We start from the raw sequence: 23665 nt of genomic DNA on the forward strand, positions 1-23665 counted from the left end.
TCAAAGGGTTAGAGTCTGTTTAAAGATTAACTGTTACTTATTAGCTAAATATAAGAGACTGTCCAGTATATCATTAACTCTGGGGCTGGAGAAAATACCAAGCTTCTGCCTCATTTTTTAATACCTCCATCTTATAGCAGAGTTCCGACCAATCTCCACATCTGTCAAACAAGATACTAATAAGACATTTCTCAGCTGTCTTACCTCCTGTAGATTTACTGTAATAAGGCAGAAACCTCATATGACTGTCTCCCAGTAGACATGGGCACCAGGTGATGTGACTGTGGTAGAACCACTTCTGGTGCTGAAGACAAGGAACGTGAAGCTCCTTCTGCAAGCACCTCTGTAAACAACAGAATGAATGTATTACTAGAGACAGAATGGAACCCACACAAATAAATACTTGATCTACAAAAGGACTGAAGTAAAGTCACTTGAGAACTTAAATGAAGAACTATTAACTCTTAAGTTTTAGAATTATACATAATATATATATATATATATATATATATATATATACACACATATACACACACACACATATATGAAAATCAGCTGCAGGGGATGGTACATAGAGTGGGGGACTTGGGAGTAAGGCAGGCTTGAGTTCAAATTCCACATCCAATATTTACTCATAAGAACTTGGACAAGACCCTGAAATTCCCTTGAGGTCTCAGTTTCCACATCTATAAAAATGAGGCAACTGAAATTGCATATCAATTCTAGAATAATGATTATAAACTAAATAGAAAAGACAGAAAATCTAGGTAAGAGACTGCTACATTTTTAAAATAAAAATTGATACACAGTTGAAAATAAAGCATATGAGGGAGCTAGGTGGCACAGCGGGTAGAGCACTGGCCCTGGAGTGAGGAGGACCTGAGTTCAAATCCAACCTCAGACTTAGCTGCGTGACCTTGGGGAAACCATTTAACTCCATTGCCTTGCAAAAACCAAAAAGAACCCCTAAAAAGCAAAAAAAAGATAGCATATGCCAAGGTACATTGAGGAAAGCTACCCAAATTAGCACTACTGGTATCAAAATTGGCCTTTTTAAAGAAAATCACCTAAGATACACATTAAATATCCTCTATAGGATTATTGAATGAATTCTTCACTTTAAAGATTCAGAAGGACACTAAGCAGAGATCAAGATTTTTGCTATATTTTCTAAACTTCCTTAAATCTTCTGAATATTTGAAGTTGATAAATTGATACCCACATAATTTCCATGTTTTGAGTTTTAATTATCCATCAGCCTTATTTGTGGAAACCAAAAGCTTGTTTGTTCATCATGGAACAGAACATGCCAGGCACAATATGTGCCCTGAAGAGTCCTGATAGAATTCACCTTAGTGCTGTCTTTTTATATAAAAAGGTAGTTACATCTTGCTCCTCAAAGATTCAAAGCTAATGTTCTTGTAGTTCACACCAACCTCCCCATCCTGAACTGTCCTAGTCATACTCATTACATATAGAACATAGCACAATACCATTTTATCTATGTAAATGTTGCTTACCCCAACAATACTCTAAGTGCTTTGACTAGATCTACTTTTTGTAAGCAGAATAAGGCACTTAATGCTTGCTGGCACCTGGATAAATTTTTCAAGGAGTGGGCAAACAGGCTTTTGATCTTAAGTAAAATTTCTATGCAAAAGAAGAGTACTTGATTTAAAAAACACAACGCTAAGATCTAAGGGAGTGTTTTCTTTAGCAGGGGGGCAAGGAATATAGCAGTTTATATATCACAGGAAGTGTGAATATGAATATCAAATAGAGAGAAAGCCAAGTATAATAACATTTTATGATAAGTCTGTAAGAAAATGGAAAAAAGATTTTCTTTGGACCTGATTTAAGAGATCAAAGAATGACAGAAGGAGGTTCAAGGCAGAGCAATCTGTAAAATATTCAAAAAGAAGAGGCAGTCATGGCAAACATGAAGGGATTATATCCCTGAAAAAAGTGGGAATGCAGATACTTCATTAGCAGCACAAAGCTGTTATAAGAAAAATTCTTTATAAACTATAAAGTGCTACATAATGTTGTGACTTAAAATTGCTCAGAAAATCAAAGACGAAAATCATTGACTAGAGAAAGGACTACAACTTCTAAAATAAAGATGGGACCCAGCTAGACTAAAATAAGAGGGGCATTTAGAGCTATGTGAAATTCACCTCAATTCCATAGACCCCCCAAAGCTGATCTAGTTCCAGTTTAACCCTGAGGAGGTAGTACTGTAATAGTACAGGTAGTACTGTACCTAAAGTTCAACTCCTAAGTTGAAATCAGACACAGCAGGATCACATGTTTTGAGCTATAAAGAATTTTAAAAGATTTAGTGCAATGTTCTACATTTTGTGGGTGAGGAAAATACAAGTATGTGGCAGAACCAAGATCTGAAGCCAGGTCTTGACTCCAGATGCAGAACTCTAGTTATTGTACCACATTGCCTGCTGGCATGCTGAAGAGAAAGAGGTAAAGTTACATAAAGCCTTTGTTTCAAGAGTATGTTAACGAGGAACAATCTTTTCTAGCCTACAGCATCCTTCTGTGGCATCCTCTAAAGAACATCTCTACATCCTAGTATCATACTACTTAGCTCCATTCCTAAATAAAATTCATTGGATGCCTAGGCAAAAAGATAATAATGGGTCCAGATGGCTAGAACACAGACCATACTTCAGTGGTTCCCACCCATGGCACAAGAGAAGCAAAAAGCATTCTCAAATGACATTGGCAAAAACAGAGCTTGCAACAGGCTCAAGATCTACATTTGCCCCCATCTCATAATCCTAAATATAAACAGAGGCTATACTTTTGAAGAGACTGGCCAGAAAGGAGCCTAGCTGAAACTTTTCACTTTGGATACAACTCCATTCAGCCTCCTCTTCCCTAAAAGACACAAGAAAATTCATGATCTTACCTTGCTCTACTCCCAGGATGGTGTTAGTATCTGGTAGGTGCAAGGACTCTACACCAAGGTTGGGCTGTGAGTTTACAGACACCAGGTTTTTACTATGTACTGAAGCTTCCTCAAGCAAACTGCTCCCCATTAGCGGCTCAGCTGCAGAGAGGGAGAAGGCTGTAAGACAAGTGGGAACTAGATCATGTCTTTCAAGGCTCTCTTCAACCTTCATTTCCTCAGGGGGAGAAAAAGATGCTATTCTCATATGTAAAGACAATATCAATTTCCTTTTCATCCAGTCAGTGGAAAGAAGGATGAAAAGTTTGGGCAAAAGATTATAGAAAGCTATATCTGTTTATGGTAAGCATAGGAAGGATAAGAAGTGTTGCCTAGATTAATTGATCAGAAGAAAAAAGTGAAAAGGAACAATTTTAAGGGAGAACAGAATGAAGCCAATCCCAGAATAAAATGAGAGCAGTGAGAAGATCAATTCCTCTAGTAAAAACCTCATGGATTCTAGCCACCCTACCAAATATAGACTAGCCTGCTACAACCAAAAGAGAATCAGAAAAACAAGATTAATTAGACTCAGGCAAGTGTCTTGGCTTTTTAAAAATGTTTAAGACTTTGCTCCTTCATGTCTACTGCTCTCACCTGTTTGCTCTCGCTCTCGATTTCCGGTTGCTCCCATCCTTGAGTGATGTTTCCTCACGTGTACATTCCGACTTCCACTCTGAGAGAAGGTTTTTCCACAAACTTGACACTGATGGGGCTTCATGCCTGAAACAGGGACCAGGTAAGGCATGGGAGGCAGTGAAAGGAAGTACATTTCTGACAGCAGGAGACTCTAGCCCAACGAATGAAGGCCCAGAGAAAGGGGATTAAATAAAAAAAAAAAGCATCACTGGTAATGAAACTGCAGTATCCACAGGAAAATTATTCCCTCTAATGAGAGAAAACTTTTATCCCCTGTGTTTTACCTGACTTTTAGTTATTTGGAAATTTTTCTGGGATGCGGGGGGGGGGGGGGGGGAATCATCATTTTTGCCTCTATGCTGTTGAGTATTTATATATATTCTGAAAGATGTTTTTAGCAGGGAAGGAGCAAATTGACAGGGGTTAGAGGGAACTTAAAGCTCCAGAACAAGAGATAGTTCATTCTTTTATGGTCAATGAATTTGGTTTTTAGATTCTCTCCTGTGGGAGACAACTAGTAGCACATCAGTGTCTCTGCATTCATGTGAACTGAAAGCATCCCTGTGCGCTTACACTGGAACAATGAAAATATCAGCCCCTAGAGGACACGACTCATGCCTAATTGGATCTAAACAGCAACCCAATCAGGTAAATGCCAACTAATGCTGTTTATCTTTCTCAGTGATCATCTGGGGGACCTGGTCAGGTCCAACAATTTCAGTCAAAGTTCCTGGAGATAACTCATGTTTCATCATCTTGGATGACACAATCAAATTCAATACATCTTAAGAAGATTTTGTTTGCTTTATCATGGCAGAACCAAAGATTTATTCATATTTACAGTAGTTGGTTTTCTGACAGATTTCCATTTTAACCTCCCACCTTTTTGATTTTCATTCTGTTCTTGAGTCTCTGTGCTGCTACATTCAATACAAAAGGCAATCCTACCTGAGTGAACCAAGAGATGCTTCCGAAGGCTAGAGTACTCAGCAAAGGAACGACCACACCCTTCAGCCTCACACAGGAATGGCTTTTCACCTAGAGAAAGGAAAGAAAAGATTCAAACAAAGAATGAGCACAGTCATTAATACATGTTTCTTTTTCCTAAGGTGATCAATGTTGCCAAGTGACCTGCTCCATTCTTATTCCTTTTTTTCATTCAGCTAAGTCCTCAAAGCTACTCAGATTTCAATACTCAGTATTTCCTTCTAGGGGAATTCATTATTATACTACTTAAAAATGACTTTTCCAAACTTCTTCAGGGTCTCCATCTTCCATCTTAACCACATAATTCTAAGAAATAACATCAACTCAGGGCAGCTAGGTGGTGCAGTGGATAGAGCACTGGCCTTGAAGTCAGGAGCACCTGAGTTCAAATCCAGCCTCAGACACTTAATAATTACGTAGCTTAGTGGCCTTGGGCAAGCCACTTAATCCCATTGCCTTGCAAAAACTAACTAAATAAATGAATGAGTGAATAAATAAATGAATGAATGAATAAATAAAAAAGTTTACAGACCCCAGGTTAAGAACTCCTGCTCAAAAACCAATAAACTTCATTTCCCTTTATTCCTTGCATCTATTACCAATGTCTTCAGAGATAACTGTTTCCTCTGCTTTAAGATAATAATTTTAAAAAACTATTATAATTTTCCTCAGCTCTATACTTTGACCTTTTTGTATTGTTTATTATGGACCCTAAACCTCCTTCAAAGTTTCTTTTTCCTTGATTTCTTTGCTTCTACATTGCTCTGGTTCTCTTCCTAACAATTATCATCCATTTTATGACTTTTTAAAAAAGTTCCTCTTCATCTATCCATTATTATTTTAAGTTTTGTACTCAGCCTTAAATCTTCTTTTCTATATTTTCACTCCTATGGTGTTCACTATGATGGTTTGTTTTCATAGTCTCTATATGTAGAAAAAAAAGAGTGGAAAGAGTGCTAGAAAGCCACCAGTTCTGTTCCTAAATACCTACATCAGTTAACAACCTTGAATTCAAGGCTCCTCATGTGTTAATAAGGATAATGGATGTGAGTCATGACTTTTAATTTCATTTCTAACATTTACTGTCTTAAAACTATCTAAAATCTAAGTTTTCTTATCTACAAAATGAAATTAAAAGAATTTAACTCAGAAGGGATTATAAAAAGATGAAATCTTCTTATATATATTATACACACACACACACACACACACGTATATTTATATATAAAGTACTCTAAATGTCAGTTATTTTCATTTACTATTACTGATTTCATTGTTGTCCAGTCACTAAGACACTATGGACAATGTCCATGGGTTTTCTTGACAAAGATACTGAAGGAGTTTGCCATTTTCTTCTCTAGTGTGTCCCCATTATATAAATGATGGAACAAGTCAAATAGGGGCTAAGTGACTTGCCCTGGGTCACACAGCTAGTAATTGTCTGAGGCTGGATTTGAATTCCAATATTCCAGACTCCAGGCCTGGTGCTCTATCCAGTGTAGCACCTAGCAGCACCATTACTGACTTAAAGAATATGCAATTTCGTCAGTGAAGAGGTTCATCTATTCAGAATACATTCCAACCTTGATCCTTCCCCACCTTATCTGTGATTTAGCACACTGTCTTGATTAAGTTTTGTAGCCAAAAAAATGGGATGATCTGGTGGCCAGGTTTCCTTGTCTTTTTGAGAGTATTAGTCTCTCCAAACTTAGCTTAACTGGCCCTTTTCTGAGTCATGAAGTATGCCATTAAGTCCAGCTTAAAACGTTTGAATTTGATAATAAGATCTGCCACCCTACTGCCTACCCACACTACCTCAGAGACTCCAGAGTCATCTTCATGCCATGGGTAAAGCACCAAATTTTTAAGGAAAAAAACATCCTGTTAGTCTCTAAAATTTATGATTCAAATCTACATTGGACATCCTAACGTGAACAAATCCAGGAATGAGAGCAGGAAAATGGATGGTGGAGAGCCAGTTGGTGAAAATTAAAAGAGGAAGAAACATAAGAAATACTGCCATGAGAAAATACAACAAATCACTAGAACAGAAAAAAAAACGAGCTGAGGCATTTGGGGAAATGTCACCAACTTGTTTTGCAAGTATGATATAGCAGCACCAGGAGACTGCAATTATCTGAAGATCCATTGTAGCTCTCATTACTCAAAAGGTAAGCAAATTCTCATCTTGCTTTACCAATAAATTCACTTTTTAAAGAGTGAAAAAAAAAGGGAAGAATTGCTTTTTTTGAAATGATTATAAATGGTGATGAAATCACAGATTCAGACCAAATAAAACAAAACAAAATGTATGAGGGACTAGGTTAGGACCAGAGGAAAGATAAAAAATACATTATGTAGAGATGAAGAGGAAGAGAATAGATAAACAAATAGTTAATGATGTCACATTTTGGCTTTGTAGATTCTGAGAGGTACAAATAAAGTGTCTGCAATAAGGTATTTATTTTAATAGAACTATGACTTAATATAAAATGAAAAACAACAATAAAAAGTTTTATTTCTAGCCAAGATGGTGGCCTAAATACTGACAAGCCTGCTCAGTTTCTCATCTACTTCAGCAAATGCATAGTTCCCCACTGGACCAAAAAGAAATTATAATAACTAAGTTATTCTATGATGATTGGAAAGGTGGGGCCTGCCAGCAAGGTAAGTGCAAATGTGACCAGAAATAGGGCACATAGAGCCCATAAAACTGTGTGCGGAGGCAGCAAGACAGAAGGGATTCCCTGAGAAAATCCCAGAGTAAGAACTTAGAAAAATCCAGGGAACTTCACTGCTTAGTGCCCAATATGGCCAGTGCCAAAGCACTGACTGGTCCAGCTTCAGGGCCTCCAAGGTCCCAAATGCTCAGATCTGAAATACAAGAAAGGGACTGCATTCTAAACCTTGAACTTCATGGGCCTACAAGATGGAGATTATTATTAAGAAGTGAGCAGACCCAGAAATGACTACCTCACCCAAAATTTTAGCAGGAGGCAAAGCATGACACAAAAATTATACAACAAATAAAACTGAATGAGTAAATCAAAGAAAACACTAATCAATATCCAAAATTATTATAACTCTAACTCCACAATAACTGTGAGCAGAGATTAAAGAAAATGGATTTCCCAATGACACAAATTCGTGTGTGTGTGTGTGTGTGTGTGTGTGTGTGTGTGCGCGCGCGCGCGTGTGTGTATTAAGAGGTAAAAGCCAGGATAAAAAAGAAAGAAAATAAATTAAAAACTGTCCAGATCTATTTGAACTAGAGGGCAAATAAAGATAGAAAGAATCTAGTGACCAACTTCATGAAAGTTAGCCCCAAAAGGAAAGTCCCATATGTCACAGACAAAATCCAAAGTTCCCACTTCAAGTTAAAAATCCTGCAAGCATCCAGAAAGAAACAGTTCAAGTTCCAAGGGATTACTATTAGGATCACACAAAACCTGAGAGGCACTACTAAAAATGAGAAGAGATTTATAATACAATATTTTAAAAGGCAAAAGAGATAAGCTAACAGCACTTTAAAATGGATCTTTAATGGAAGAGGACTTTCAAGGATACTTGATCTATGTAGGAATTTTGAAATATAAATACAAGAATTTAGGGAAACCCACAAAGACAAGTTTTATTTGTCAAATGAAAGGTGCTATATGATTACATAATGTGAAAATACTAAAATGGAGAACAAGTGTCCTGTCGGAAGTTCAGTGTCTTCAAAGGTAGTTAAATAGAGCTCCTGGGAATAGACTGACTCAATTCTAAGGGTCTAATGAGGAGAAAGAGAAGGGAGGGTAGAAGGAAGAATAGGAAGAATACATGATGGAATAAGGGGAAAGAAACAAGTAGTACTACTTAGCACATAACTACCTTAATAATATAATTTAACTTTCAATATGCATATGGTTTATACCCCAAACTAGGAAACAGAATTCTTCAAGTACAGAAATATCTTGTTTCTCTGTAAACCTCCTCCCCACACCAAATAAGCAGGTTAATATTCTACAATGTCAAATATTCTTTGTAAGGACCAGAACTTATAACTTCCAATACCTAGCACTATGTCATACATACTAAAATCACTCTATAACTCAATTTATTAAGTAATGCTGATAATTAAATGCCAATACTTAATTTACTGGCAGAAAACACAACTCTATCTTTTCTGAATTGCCATACTAGACCAAAAAATAAGCAAAAGAAGGTTGGCAGATCAACTTTAGTGGCAACAGTAGCTACAATTCAGTTTTCAAAATGCTCCCTAATTTTTCCCTTTACCAGTTTTGAAGATGTAAAATGACCTCAAAGGAGATCTTATCTAAAGATCTAAAGAAAGCAAGCACTAAGTAAGGAGAGACCAGCAGTCTCACTAAAATGACCCTTGATACCTGTGATCAAGGTACAGAGAGAAGTTGGTATGCTGGTCAGATGGCATGAGATGTCACCCTTTAGGCAAGGGCCAGGTTAACTTTTGACCTAGTTATGGCTATCCTGTACTTGGCTCCAGCAATTCTCTTCTCTGGGACTTACTATCCATACCTACATGTAACTTCTCTCCTTGTATCCTTGGAGACGTTGTGAGGATATTCTTCACACAGTGAATACAAATATTTGAATTTCACAATCATTCAAACACGGTGATGGATATTATTTGCTTTGCCCTCCTCAGTGAGTGGGGGAGAGGGAGAGAAAAGGGAGAAAACCTGGAACTAGAAACAAAATAAACTGAATAAAGAGGAGAGGAAAAAAGGATATATTCCCCAATGGGAATTCAAAGGAAGTTTGCTCACTGAATTCTGCTGCTTGACTCAAATAGTGACTATTAGTTTTTCCCAAGCAGCTCCGAGGACACCTTGACAACATCACTGTGTATCTATCACATGGTTTTATACACAGAGAATGCTATTTGCTGAACTGTCACTTGATTATATATTCCATTGCCAGAATGGAAAAGGTCCCTAAATGTCAATGGTCTCACCCTCAGAAGGAGCTGACCTGTGGGCCACTAAGGGGCAGGTGCACACACCTGTGTGGATTCGAAGGTGGTTCTTCAGATTTCCAGCAGTGGTGAATTGCTTGCCACATCCCAGCTCAGGACACACAAAGGGCTTCTCCCCATTGTGAGTTCTCATGTGCACTTTCAATCTCTGAAGCACATAAAAGCTTTTCCCACAGCCTTCAGCAGGGCAAATAAAAGAACGATCATTCCTGCAGAAAATAATCAAAATCAAATAACCACCCAAAGTTTTTCTCTTGAAGGAGTCCAGTGGAAGTTTCCTAGTAGTATTTCAGTACTCAGGTTTGTACAATTTTCCATCTGGTGTTAATGTTTCTTATGTAAGTGTAAGCTCCCTGACAATGGAAGCCAGTCAAGGGTGCTTTGGGTACCATTATGGCTCCTTTTAGCAGAGAGAACTCTAAAGGCAGTGGATGCTCAGTCACTTGACTGCCAAATCAACTAGTCTTCCCCTTTTTAAAATAGAGAAAAAAAAAAACAAAAAACCGATCTACTTGGTCTTCTACCCTAGTGCAATCCACAGAAAAAAGGACAAGAAAAATAATTTCCATTCCTATCTAAAGGAAACAAGTAGATTTATCTGCTGGAATCAGGAAATAGAAGCCCTGTTCTCTGTCACTTGATAAAACTTCTCTTTGCTTTCTGTAGTCAACTTGAAGTAGGTAGTCAAAGTAGAATACTCTGAATTTCACAACCAAGCCTTATGTAACACATAAAGAGGGAGAAATCCCTTCCACTAAAGAGCAAAACAAATTCAATATCAGAAAGGAGCTAGTTCCCATGTTTTCTTTTAACTTGCACAGCACACTGACCATGTTCACTCAAAATGCTTCTTTGGCCTCAGAGAAATCATCTCCAGCTTACTTACCTATGGGTTTTTAGGTGGTACTTGAAATGTGCTGGCCATACAAATGTCCGATCACAGCCCTCAACAGTGCACTGGAGCCTCTTCTCCTCTTGAGGAAGGTGAGGGAGGGACCCTGTGTCTTTAGACTGTCCATCACCTGGACCAAGGTGAACATTTTCCCCTAAAACAGGGAAACAAATAAAAAAACCAGAGAGGAAAAATAAATATAAAAGAACTTCTCTTTGATGTTTTGACCCCTAATAACTCCAAATACTAACTCTCTATATACTGTTTACACTATTACCTAGGACACCCTTTTAATCACCTCTCCATCTTTTTTTCTCTCACATAGCCATTCAACTCCAGAAATGAGTACCATTCCACCACCCCTTTCCCAGGAATACTATAAAGTAGCAGTACAAATAGACTATCAAAGTCTACTTTCTTTCAGAGGCTCAATACCTATGTTTGTGATATAAAACTGATTATGCATAATCTGACCGTGTAAAAAAAAAAAAATTCAAAGTCAAATCCTGTCTATTTTGTATTGAAAAGATAAAGGAGGAAATAATGAATGACACCTTTAAAAGTAAGAGTCTCTATTAGAAGCCTGAAAAGACTAATGGCAAAAGAAGTATGTAAAAAAAAGGTAAAAAAAAAAAGGAAGGTATAATAGTGTTTTTTATTGGTGAGTCAAAGATCTTCAAAAGCAAAATCCAAGAATAAGAAGCAATAATAATTCCATTGTAATATACATTGATCAAATAATATCTAAAGTACTGTGTTCAGTTTTAAATTCCAATTTTTAAGAGATTTACTGACAAACTGGAACTCATCCAGACAAAGGTTAGGGAGGATCTAAAAATTTTATGAACGGGGGTGGCTAGATGCTGGTAAGTGGATTCAGGAGTACCTGAGTCCAAATCTGGTCTCAGACACTTAATAATTACCTAGCTGTGTGACCTTGGGTCAATACCTTGCAAAAACAAACAAAAAATTATATGAAAAACTGAGAAACTAAGAAAAAGTGACCTTAAAAAAATTTTTTTAGATGAGCACAAGGACAAAAAGGTAGAAGTAATAGGGAGGTAAAATGCAATAAACATAAAGTAACATTCTGATAATTAGAACTATTTTTTTAATGGAAGGAGTGTCTTATGGGAAAGTGAATTTCCAGTTAATAGCGTTACTCAAAGAGCCAGAAAGCAATGACTTCTAATTTTTTCTTTAAGTTCTTTCTTTCTGGCAGTTTTGTTCATTTTCATTTTTAACTCTAAATTCTCTCCCTTCAGATCCTCTCTTACCCAAAGAAGATAAGCAATATGTTAATTTTATATGTTAGCCATTTCACTGAAGAAAGAAAGAGAAAGACTTATATATTTCAATTTCCACTCAGAGTTCTCTCTCTATAAATAGATAAGTATGGGGTTTTTTTTTGAGATCTTCATTCAGATTTGTCTTAGATCACTGGATTGATTAGATTACCGTTACTGTGTACAATGATCTCTTTTGCATCAGTTCATCAGTTCATCAGCTTTTTAAGAAATCATCACTCTCTGGAACACTATTGTTCTATTAGAAACCAGGAAGGATGGGAATTCAGGGAAGCATGGAAGGATCTGCATGAACTGATGCTGAACAAGATGAGCAGAACCAGGAAAGACATTGTACACCCTGACAGCTACATGGGGGTGATATGATCAACCTTGATGGACTTGCTCATTCCAACAGTGTAACAATCAGGGACACTTTTGTGGTGTAGAATACCATCTGTATCCAGAGAAAGAATTGTGGAGTTTGAACAAACACCAAAGACTATTACTTTCAATTTAGAAAAAAAACAAACAAACCATACTCTTGTTATGTAATTTTGTTATCTCTTAATACTTTATGTAATTTTGTTATCTCTTATACTTTATTTTTCTTCCTTAAGGATATGATTTCTCTCATCACATTCAACTTAGTTCAATGTATACCATGGAAACAAGACTGCCTTCTGTGGGCGGGGGGGGGGGGGAAGCAAGATTAGGGGGATAATTGTAAAATTCAAAATAAAATCTTTCTTTAAAAAAAAAATCATGACTCTCATTTCTTATTCAATCACAAACACATACTACACTACTTTAATCACTGCCCAATTTAAGGGCATTCTCTCATATTCCATTTTCTTTGGCACCATAAAAATATCTACTACAATTAATTTTTTATATATCTAGGTCCCTTCCCTTTTTTCCTTTGATATCTTTGGGATATAGACCTAGTAGTGATATTGTTTCCAGGCTTCCTTGAAGTCCCATCCCTCCTGGTTTCTAATACAACAATAGTGTTCCATGACATACATATACCATAGTTTAAGCCATTCCCCCAACTGAAGGCCATTTATTTAATTTCCAATTCTTTGCCACCACAAACAGAGCCCGCTATGAATATTTTTGTACAAGTGATGTTTTTACCTTTTTCCATAATCTCTTCAGGGTAAAGACCCAGTAGTGGTAATTGCTGGATCAAAGGGTATGCACATTTTTGTTGCCCTTTGAGCATAATTCCAAATTGCTATCCAGAAAGGTTAGATAAATTTCACAGCTCCACCCACAATGTATTAAGTGTCCTGGAATTATTTTTAAAATTGATTTTTAGATGTATTTGGAAAATATTTAATAAAAAAGATTAATTTAGGGGGCAGCTAGGTGGCACAGTGGAAAGAGAGCCCTGGCCCTGGAATCAGGAGGACCTGAGTTCAAATCTGCCCTCAGACATTTAATGACCTAGCTGTGTGGCCTTGGGCAAGCCACTTAACCCCATTGCCTTGGAAAAATTTAAAAAAAAAGAAAGAAATAATATGAAAGAAACCTCTTAGCAGAAATTTGATCAACAAAACCCAGAAAAAGAAGCTAGGAGAAGAACATCTCCCAACAAGGTCTGTCTCAGGACTGTGGGTGAGCTGGGGGTGGAGAGCAGAGCACCAGACCAGGAGCGGCAGTCTAAGGACCAACCTAAACCACAGAGGCTTTGGCTGTGGGAGCAACAGTGGGGCTGGAGGGGGAGTTCCAGCACAGAGAGTAGCAGAGTGTAGCTAGACATTCATCAGCTCAGCTCGGGCATGAACTGCATACTTTTAAACACAGTAATAGCAGCACCCCACCTCACCCCCCAGGCTCAGGCATGGGCAGCACAAATCTCTCAGCTGAATAGGGAGATTAAGTACCACGGTCCAGGACCCAGTCCACATTGTTTAAGGTAACAGCATCCAGCTGTGACCCCAGTCCCTTTAGGCCTAGGGAAAGGACCTCAAATCAAGGTCATAGACACTCCAGAGAAAGCAACCAGAACCCCCTACTGGCTGACCCACTCAGAGTTACTAAATCCAATGAACAAAACCCCTTGGGATCTCAACACCAAACCTCTGTGAACCAGCCCCTCCCCCAACACAAGAGCTTAGGAAAATGAAGGGTGACCCATTGAAAACTACTTTGAAGACACGGATCCTAACCCAGAGAGATCTAGAACTTCTGAGGTGAATATGAATTGGTCCCCAGCCCAGAAAGACTTCCTAGAAGAAATCAGGAAGGAATTTAAAAATCAATTGGAAAAATTGGGAAAAGAAACTCAAGAGAAAATTAACACCTTGCATAAGAAAATTAACAACTCGCAACAAGAAAACAAATCCTTGGAAAATACAATTGGACAAATACAAAAAAAAATTAATTCTCTCAAAAATCTCAATTGGGCAAATGCAAAAAGAAAACAATTCTCTCAAAATCTCAATTGGGAAAATGCAAAAAGAAAACAATTCTCTCAAAATCTCAATTGGGCAAATGGAAAACTCCTTCAAAAATAGAATTGACCAACTGGAAACAGTTGCAAAAAGTAAATGAAGAAAATCCTTCTCAAATAGATCTAGAAGAGACAATTAAAGAATTATTGGGCTTCCTGAAAACACTGAAAAAAAGAGTCTGAACTTGATATTACAGGATTTAGTGATGGAAAACTGCCTTGATATCATGGAACCAGAGGGTAAAATATTATTGAAAGAATAAATCAATCCCCTCCTGAAAGGGATCTCAAAATAAAAACACCAAGGAATATTGTGGCCAAATGCCAGAACTATCAGATAGAAGAGAAAATCTTGCAAGCAGCTGGAAAGAAACAATTTAGATACCAAGGAGCGACAGTAAGGATTACACAGAACCTGGCAGCATCAATATTAAGGGATCAAAGGGCCTGAAATGCGATATTCCAAAGAGCAAGAGAGCTTGGAATGCAGCCATGAATTCACTATCTGGCAAAACTGAGCCTACTCTTCCAGGGTAAAAGAAATTTAACAAAACAGGAGACCTCCAACTTTTCATAATGAAAAGACCAGAACTAAATAGAAAATTTTGACATCAAACAGGAGACTCAAGAGACATATGAAAAGGTTAAAAAAAAAAAAGGGGGAAGGTAAAGAATAAAACTGCTATCCAGTAAGATGAAGCTGGTATATCCCCACCTGGGAGAAAGATTCTTATGACCCTCAAGAATTGTAACTCTATTAGAGAGAATATGCTTAGCTAGAAGTAATGGACACTCATGACATCCATGATTCTGATAGAATGATTTAAAAACAATCTTCTTAAAGGGGGGGCACAGTAAAGTGACAGGAGCATGGAGGAGATTAAATGGGGTAAATCGGACTATATAAAGAGGTACAAAGGACCTAATGCAATAAAGGGGAAGAAAGGAGGGGGTGAGAACTGCCTGAATCTTACTCTCATCAGATTAGGCCTAAAGTTAACATATACACACTCAGTTTAGTTGAGAAACTTATCTTATCTTTCAGGGATTAAAAAGGGGAAAGGGGGAGGGGAAAGAAAAAGAAGGAAGAAGGGGCAAAGGGGAAAGGGGAAAGAAAGGGGAGGATTGGATACAAGGGGACAAACAGGCTGAAAGTGGTGATATTCAGAATATTCAAAATACTGGGGAATATGGATAAAGTGAAAAAGGGAGAAAAATACAGAGGGAAGATAGCATGGAGGACAATAAAGAGTTAGTAATTATAACTTTGAACGTGAACAGGATGAACTCTTCCATAAAATGTAAGTGAATAGCACACTGGATTAAAAACCAGAATCCTACAACATGCTGCTTACAAGAAACTCATTAGAAGCAGAGAGATACATACAGAGTAAAGGTAAAAGGTTGGAGCAAAATATATTTTGCTTCTGCTGAAGTGAAAAAAGCAGGGGTAGCAATCCTTATCTCAGTCAAAGCAGCTTCAAAAGTAGACAGTGTTAAAAGAGATAAGAAGAAAACTATATCCTCCTAAAAGGTACCATAGCAATGAAGCAATTTCAATACTAATACATGTATGCATCACGTGTTATAGCATCCAAATTCTTAGAGGAGAAACTGAATTAGTTAAAGGAAGACCTAGACAGAAAAACTCCAGTGGTAGGAGACCTCTACCTCTCTCTCTCTCAGATTTAGATAAATCTAACCATAAAATAAAAAAGAAGGAAATTAAGGAGGTAAATAGAATGTTAGAAAACCTAGACATGATAGACCTTTGGAGAAAGCTGAATGGGGATAGAAAGGAATATACTTTAAAAAGCAAAAGAAGGTGGATTAACCCTACAAGATCTAAAATTACATTATAAAGCATCAGTCATCAAAACTATCTAGTATTGGCTAAGAAATAGAGTGGTGGATCAGTGGAATAGAGTAGGTGCAAAAGAGATAGCAGGAAATGATTGTAGTAATTTTCTGCTTGATAAACCCAAAGAGTCCAGCTTCTGGGATAAAAGCTCTCTTTTCAATAAAAACTTGGGAAAATTGGAAGTTAGTATGGCAGAAACTTGGATTAGATCAAGATCTCATACCCTATGACAAGATAAGATCAAAATGGGTACAGGATTTAGACATAAAAGACAATATCATAAGCAAACTAGGAGATCAACAAATACTTTACCTGCCAGATCTATGGAAATGGAAGTAGTTTATGAACAAGGAAGAGATGGAGAACAACATTAAAACCAAACTAGATAATTTTGATTACATTAAATTAAAAAGCTTTTGCACAGACAAAACCACTGTAACCAAGATCAAAAGAAATCTAGTAAATTGGGAAACATTTCTGACAAAGTATCCATTTCTAAAATATATAGAGAACTGAGTCAAATTTACAAAAAAGCAAGCCAGTCCCCAATTGACAAATGGCCAAAGGATATGCAGAGGCAATTTACAGATGAGGAAATCAAAGCAATCCAATCATATGAAAAATTGCTCTAAATCATTACTGATTAGAGAAATGCAAATTAAAGCAGCTCTGAGGTACCACCTCATACCTCTCAGACTGGTCAATATGACCAGAAAGGACAATGATCAATATTGGAAGGGATGTGGGAAATCTGGGACACTAATGAATTGCTGGTAGAGCTGTGAACTCATCTAACCTTTCTGGAGAGCAATTTGGCATTACACCCAAAGGGCAATAAAAATGTGCATACCCTTTGTTCCAGCAATACCACTACTGGGTCTATACCCTGAAGAGATCATGAAAAATGGTAAAAACATCACTTGTACAAAAATATTCATAGCAGCCTTGTTTGTGATAGCAGAGAATTGGAAATTGAGTGAATGTCCATCAACTGGGGAATAGTTTAACAAACTGTGGTATATGTATGTCATGGAACACTATTGTTCTATTAGAAACCAGGAGAGATGGTAATTCAGAGAAGCCTGGAAGACTTGCACAAAGTGATGCTGAGCAAGACAAACAGAACCAGAAGAACACTATATCCCCTAACAGCAACATGGGGGTCATAATCAATCTTAATGGACTTGCTCAATTCATCAATGCAAGAATCAGCGATAATTTTAGGGTATCTTCAATGGAGAATACCATCTGTATCCAAAGAAAGAATTGTGGAGTTTAAACAAAGACCAAAGACTATTACCTTTAATTTTTTAAAAAAGGTAACTTACTATGTAATTTTGCTAATTCTTATTTTTTTTCCTTTAAGGATATGATTTCTCTCTCAAAACATTCAATTTTCATCAATATGTAGTATGGAAACAATGTATAGACTATCAGACTGCCTCCTATGGGGGTGGGGGGGGGAGGGAAGCAAGATTAGGGGTGGAAAATTGTAAAATTCAAAAATTGAAAAAAAAAAAGACTGAAGAAAAAAGATCTCTCCTTGATCTATTTTTCAAGTCTGCTGTATTTTGCATTTTCTTTTTTTCCTATTGTTCTTTTGCCTTAGTTTTACTGTTTCATGATATCTCATAGTCATTAGCTTATACTTGGCCATATCTAATTTTAAGAAATTATTTTCTTAAATAAGTTATATCTCAAATAAGTCCAAGTTCTTATACCTTTTTTCCATTTGGCCAATTCTGCTAAGTTCTTTTCTTCAATGAATTTTCTGTCTCCTTTTCCATTTGACCTATTCTGCTTTTTAAGGAGTTTCTTTTCATCAAGAAGTTTTTGTGCCTCTTATATCATTAAGCCAATACTTTTTTTTAACGTATCTTTTTCTTCAGTATTTTTTGTGCCTCTTTTACCAACTTTTATTAGTTGTCTTTTCAAAATTTTCTTGCATCACTCATTTATCTTCCCAATATTTCCTCTTTCATTCTTATCTTCTTTAACTCTTCCAAGAACTCTTGTTTGATTCATATCCAATTGCATTTTTTTTCTCTGAGGCATTTGTTTTCTTCTTCTGAGTTTACACTTTGGTATTTCCTACTGCTATAGTAACATTTTATAGTCAAATTCTTTTTTATAGCATTTGCTCATTCTTTGATTCCATTTCTTGGCTATGGATATCTTTCAGATCTCAAAGATGGTGTGATCGGGGGAGAGTGTGGTCCCTGTATTTCTGGTCTACATTCTAGTCTTTACCCAGAAAGGGTCCTTGCTACCATATCGTTCTCTTGTAGCCTCAAACAAGACAATTTCTTGTCTGCCTTGGAATGGCACACAAGTGCTTTTATCTACCCTGCAATCATGAACTCTATATGGGTGTAATGCAATTGGGTCCTGCTTCCAATATCACCTCAGGGTCACCTATAATTTGTTTTTTCTTTATTGTTTTTTGCAAGGCAATGTGGTTAAGTGACTTGCCCAAGGCCACATAGCTAAGTAACTATTAAGTATCTGAGCCCAAATTTGAACTCAGGTCCTCCTGATTTCAGGGCCAGTGCTCTATGCACTATATCACCTAGCTGCCCCTATAATTTCTTTTTGATCAATTTTTTAACCTCTTACTGTATTTGGGTTAAGAACTCTTGAAGTTTCTGCTGCCACTGTTGCAACCATCTCCCAGGACTGACTTCTGAGAATTTCTACGGACATGGTTCTCATTTTGGGTGAGAGTTTAGACTAGATACTTCCAAAGTCTTATCTAATTCAAAACAGCTGTGAAAACAGATTAAGTGACACATTTATGTCTATTCACTTATCCCCAAAAAGTTGTAATGCTTCTGTCATTTCCCATTCTGGGAGAGTATACATTTTTTATTCACACACTACTCTGTAGCAAAATGCTTCAGGACCCTTGAAATTTTCTATAGAATCTTACTAATTACAATGTAGAAGGTGAGAGCAGAGATTTTAGGCATTTAATTCTGCAATTGCAATGAAATATATGGCCAAAATTATATTTAAAAAAGGAAAATGAAAACATCAGAGGTCAAACTAATGGTAATTTGACTCTCTTCTCATTCCTGTTACTCATGTAGTTAGGTTTTTTTTGGTTGGAAAGAAACTATTTTAAAAAAGGTAGGTTTTTTTTTTTTGGTTTTTGCAAGGCAATGGGGTTAAGTGATATGCCCAAGATCACACAGCTAGGTAATTATTAAATGTCTGAGGTCACATTTGAACTCAGGTTCTCCTGACTCCAGAGCCAGTGCTCTATCCACTGCGCCACCTAGCTGCCCCAGAAGCTATTTTTCTAAAGATAAATGTGGTATTTCTCCTCACAGAGACAAACCACCATATCTTCCCAATAGCAACTAGATTAATATATTAATAAGAGTTAGAACCTGCAAATAATTCATATATATATATATATATGTATATGTATAATTCTGAACAGACAGAACTAATTCACTTTTTCTATTAATAGTTCCAAAATTTGGAATTCACTTTGGAGAAAACATTTACTTGACTTTGCAAACAAGCCCATGATGAAGATACTTGTAGAAAAGAGGGTTTAAAATAAACCATGCAAGCAAACACAAATATACACATTCCACTCTTACCTCCCAAACCACCTATCCTGATAAATACAATAATTTGCTTTATAGTTCCATTGATATTAACAAAGCACAATAAAGTCAAACCCCCTATGTAATATACTAGAATAGGAAACAAAAAATTCTTACCATTGCTACTGGCTTTGACACTCTTTGCTAGCTGTGCCCGCGTAGCAGCAATCAGACTGTCATGAGCCAACTCCTGAACCCGGATGAACCATGGCATGCTGCTGTCTGCACTATCACTGGAGAGAAAGTCATTCCCAGAATCCTCTGCTTCATCCTGAACGAATACTAAGTGCTCAGCTGAGGAGCCCAGGCCTGGAAAAAACAAAAGTATCAAAAGCACAGTGAGGTCAAATAGAAACTTCTCTTTTATATATCAAGGCAAATTCTCTTGTTCAGATAATAAAAATATCTTGCCTTTAAAAATCTGAAGGCTTGAGATGTATTTTTAACAATGGATATAACCATTGGAATAGGGATGCTGAGGGAGACTGCAGAATTTTCTGTAAGTTTAAGGGTGATTCACATTAAGTTTTGCCTAGGATAGCTAAGATAATCTTTTGAAATCTCTCCCATTTTTAACTTAAACAGTTATTAACCATTTGACCAAAATATGAAAATCAGTTGAGGCTGAGAATAGAAGCTTAATGTAAACAGGCTATAAACCTGATCATACTTTCTCAGATACAAAATAAGAATAAAGGTTATCCATAATCCACAAAATCTTTTGTTTTTCTTAGAAGCAGAGCCCAGGACAGGGTAAAAGATACCTGCTCTTGTTAGGTTAAGAAGGATAAAAGAAGTACTGTCACTTGGTTGAAGGTCTTGCAACAAGCTAGGAGACTCCGGAGTTGATAAAAGTTCAGGAGACTTCTGTACAGTATGTGCCCTTGTTTCCTCTCCGTCAGGGCCCAGGTTCACTTGAAGGCTTCTCAACACAGCAGAAGAAGGGACCTCCTTACAGGAGTTGGTAGAATTTGGAGTATCATCTAATAAAGAGAAAATACTACCACTTTACATAGATAGCATCCATTTCCAAGGAGCTCAGGACTAAAGGATACTTAATTCTTATCTAATAACCTTAAATTATTCCTCTGGAGTAGATCAGAAACAGGAATCATCTTTCCAAAATGAGCAAATTGGCCCAGAAAGTAAAAACAAGATGCTCCAAAGCACAAATTGCTGGCAGAATGAATAGACTAAATGGCACCTACAGAATCATGACAGAACATATTTTGATTGTTACAGAATACAGTTGATTAACTGTATCAAATTAAATTATCAAATTAAATGGTGCTGTTCTCCTTCCCTCCCAAAAAAAAGATATTCTATGAAATGAGCAACGACTTATTAACAAGGTGTTTCATAAAAAGTCTGATCTCCCTGAAAATTTTCAACCAGGTTTTTGAAAGGCAAGTAATACTTTTGCTTAAATGGCATCTATAAAGTAGTTTAGAAAATAGTTTATGAATTAAGATATGCTGTTAGAGCCTAAATTCATACTAAACTCATAAAAGTAAATAAAAACTATAGAAGTCATTGCTCTTATAGCAACCTATTTTTGCTGGCAAGAGATGGATTTCTCCAACAGCCACCTGTCACAGAATTAAAAGTTCTCAGGGCTTATCTTTATAAAATGCTGGAAAGAACTTTTTCTTCTTCTACAAGGAGAAAATATAAGAATCCTGATGCTTCAAAATACAACCAATATTAATACTTGAAAAATTTTCATATTTTGAGAACAGGGGAGATATGGAAGAAAAAGAAAAAAAAGAGAAGAGAAAGGGAAATAAGTACCCAGGGGTCACACAGCTAGTTAAGTGTCTGAAACCAGATTTTAATTTAGATCTTTCTGATTCCAGGCCCAAACTCTTATCCATTGTGCCCCTAGATGCTTCCCATGGGGCCAAATAAGGAAAACTTTCTCTAGCATTGGTTCCATATATTCATCTCCCTGTTAAATTTCAGTATGATTTTGTTCCCTTTCGTGTATTCGTTCAAATCACTTCCAAATTGAGGGAAAAATAGCCAGAGCAGATTTAGCCTAGGATAATGATTTTGAGCCGTTCAGACATGGAAAGGAAAACTGCTGATAAACTCCAAGTCAGTGCATATCTTCACACAGAGACTAGATAACTGTGATGATTCATAATAAAAGCTATTGATTAGTAGAAAATAGAAATTTGATAAGGAAGGTGTTCTATATCAAATAACAAATCTGTAGTATTCAATAACCTTCAACTGTTTAAGACAGCTATCAGGAGCCTTTTCCAGACTAAAATACCTCAGATCCTTCAACCATTAATCACATGGCATGGATTCCTGACCTTTAACTTCCTTCACCCTCTAACCTACCCAAGTTTGTCAATGTCTCTCTTAAAATGTGGTGCCCAGGCTGAATATAATTCCTTCAAGTATGATCTGACCAATGCAGAACATAATGAAACAATTACTTTCCTTCTTCTAAGTGTAATTTCATAGGTCGAGTTTGCAAAAAGTTGCATTTATATGGTGCTTTAAGGGATAATAATCACTGTATAAAAATTATCTCATTTTATGATTTATACTAAACTTATGGTCAGCTAAAGCCTCCTGAAATATATGCTTCTAGGCCACAAAGTATAAAAATTAACATATAATCCCCATTATCATTTCATCTACTATTTTGAGCTAATTTATCCTGCTGATTTCTGATTCTGTGTCAACAAATATTTGTCGACACTATTCAATTATTCCTCTCACTTCTATGTAATACACATTTATTCAATGCCCTCTCCAATGGTCAGGTTTGTACTTTTAAACCAGAGGTCAGTCAACAATAAACATTTATATAGAATTTTAGAGTTTATAAAACTCTTTTACACACCACTAATTCTATCATAAACAAAAATATAAGCTAAACAGAAACTATTATCATTCCTGTTTTACACATAAAGAAAACCTAGGTAAAAGGAAGGATTAAGTAACCAACTATCTAAAGAATAAGTATCAATTAGCAGAAATGCAACTGGATCCCAAACACTGTGTTAAACCAAAATGAATGGTACTAATAAGCCAGCCCTTTCCGCCATTATCTATTACTCACCTTTTCACTAAAATTAGATTTACAATATGAGAAATTAAGGTTAGAAAGGAAGGAAAAAAATTTGCCTAAAATGAAAATAAAGCATCGATAGGAAAAGGTTATATAATCTTTTTTTTTTTAATAAGGTCCTTTTCGAATAGAATAGTCTTCTTGATACTGAAATGCCATCAAGGGCAGAAACTCATCATTTCTTTCATAACTCCCCATAGGCCCTGGTATAATTCTTCAGAAACAGTAAATATTTAAAAAATGGATGAATTGTTCAAAGATAACTTTTTTGTTTGTTTTTTAACCAGGAAATGGGGTTAAGTGACTTGCCCAAGATCACATAGCTAGGTAATTTTTTTAAGTGTCTGAGACTGGATTTGAACTCAGATCCTCCCAACTTCAGGACCAATGTGCCACCTAGCTGCCCCTCAAATATAATCTCGATGAGGGCAAACAAAATGGCTCAACAAAACCTCTAAGTTCTATCTAATCTAAAGTTCTTGTTTTATAATCTTTTGATATGTTAGAGAAGAATTTTTTTGTAGCATGCTTCCATTAAGACACCAGTAGCCTTCAAATTATTCAAATTTGGTTCCTGAAAAGTAGATTCTCTACAGAATTCCCAGGAAGAAACTCTAGGAAATGCTCAAGAAAAGTAGCACTAAAGAACATTAAGACCTGGACTTTAGTTTTTCTTATGTGATCCCATTCAACCTCAAAGCCCTCACTGGTAACATAAAGATTGGACCACACCAATGATTTTCAAAATATGAGCAATGGATTCTACATTTCAAGGCATTCATGAATCCATGTTCATCAAGTATTGTCATTTTCAGCTTTAACTCAAAGACAATACATATCACGACTCATTGTCTATCCTTCTCCCAA

The 23665-nt window shown here is 36.5% G+C and overlaps 1 protein-coding gene across 3 annotated transcripts in view; it reads right to left on the bottom strand.

Annotated features, from left to right (window-relative positions):
- ZNF410 (zinc finger protein 410) overlaps positions 1 to 23665 on the bottom strand; it is a 46404-nt gene that overhangs the window by 5500 nt on the left and 17239 nt on the right. Inside the window, exons 5-12 of one of the 3 annotated variants that reach the window (XM_074235747.1) lie at positions 20475 to 20693; positions 19828 to 20019; positions 10480 to 10639; positions 9621 to 9802; positions 4553 to 4642; positions 3563 to 3688; positions 2927 to 3085; positions 205 to 343 (exon numbers count right to left, since the gene is read on the bottom strand). In XM_074235747.1, the coding sequence (XP_074091848.1) occupies positions 216 to 343; positions 2927 to 3085; positions 3563 to 3688; positions 4553 to 4642; positions 9621 to 9802; positions 10480 to 10639; positions 19828 to 20019; positions 20475 to 20693 (1256 nt within the window). In that variant the 3' untranslated portion in view covers positions 205 to 215. The remainder of the gene's footprint in view (positions 1 to 204; positions 344 to 2926; positions 3086 to 3562; positions 3689 to 4552; positions 4643 to 9620; positions 9803 to 10479; positions 10640 to 19827; positions 20020 to 20474; positions 20694 to 23665) is intronic. The other 2 variants (XM_074235748.1, XM_074235749.1) reach the window with 2 other exon arrangements.

This window comes from Macrotis lagotis, chromosome 4 (genome assembly GCF_037893015.1).
Source record: "Macrotis lagotis isolate mMagLag1 chromosome 4, bilby.v1.9.chrom.fasta, whole genome shotgun sequence".
Taxonomy (NCBI): domain Eukaryota; kingdom Metazoa; phylum Chordata; class Mammalia; order Peramelemorphia; family Peramelidae; genus Macrotis; species Macrotis lagotis.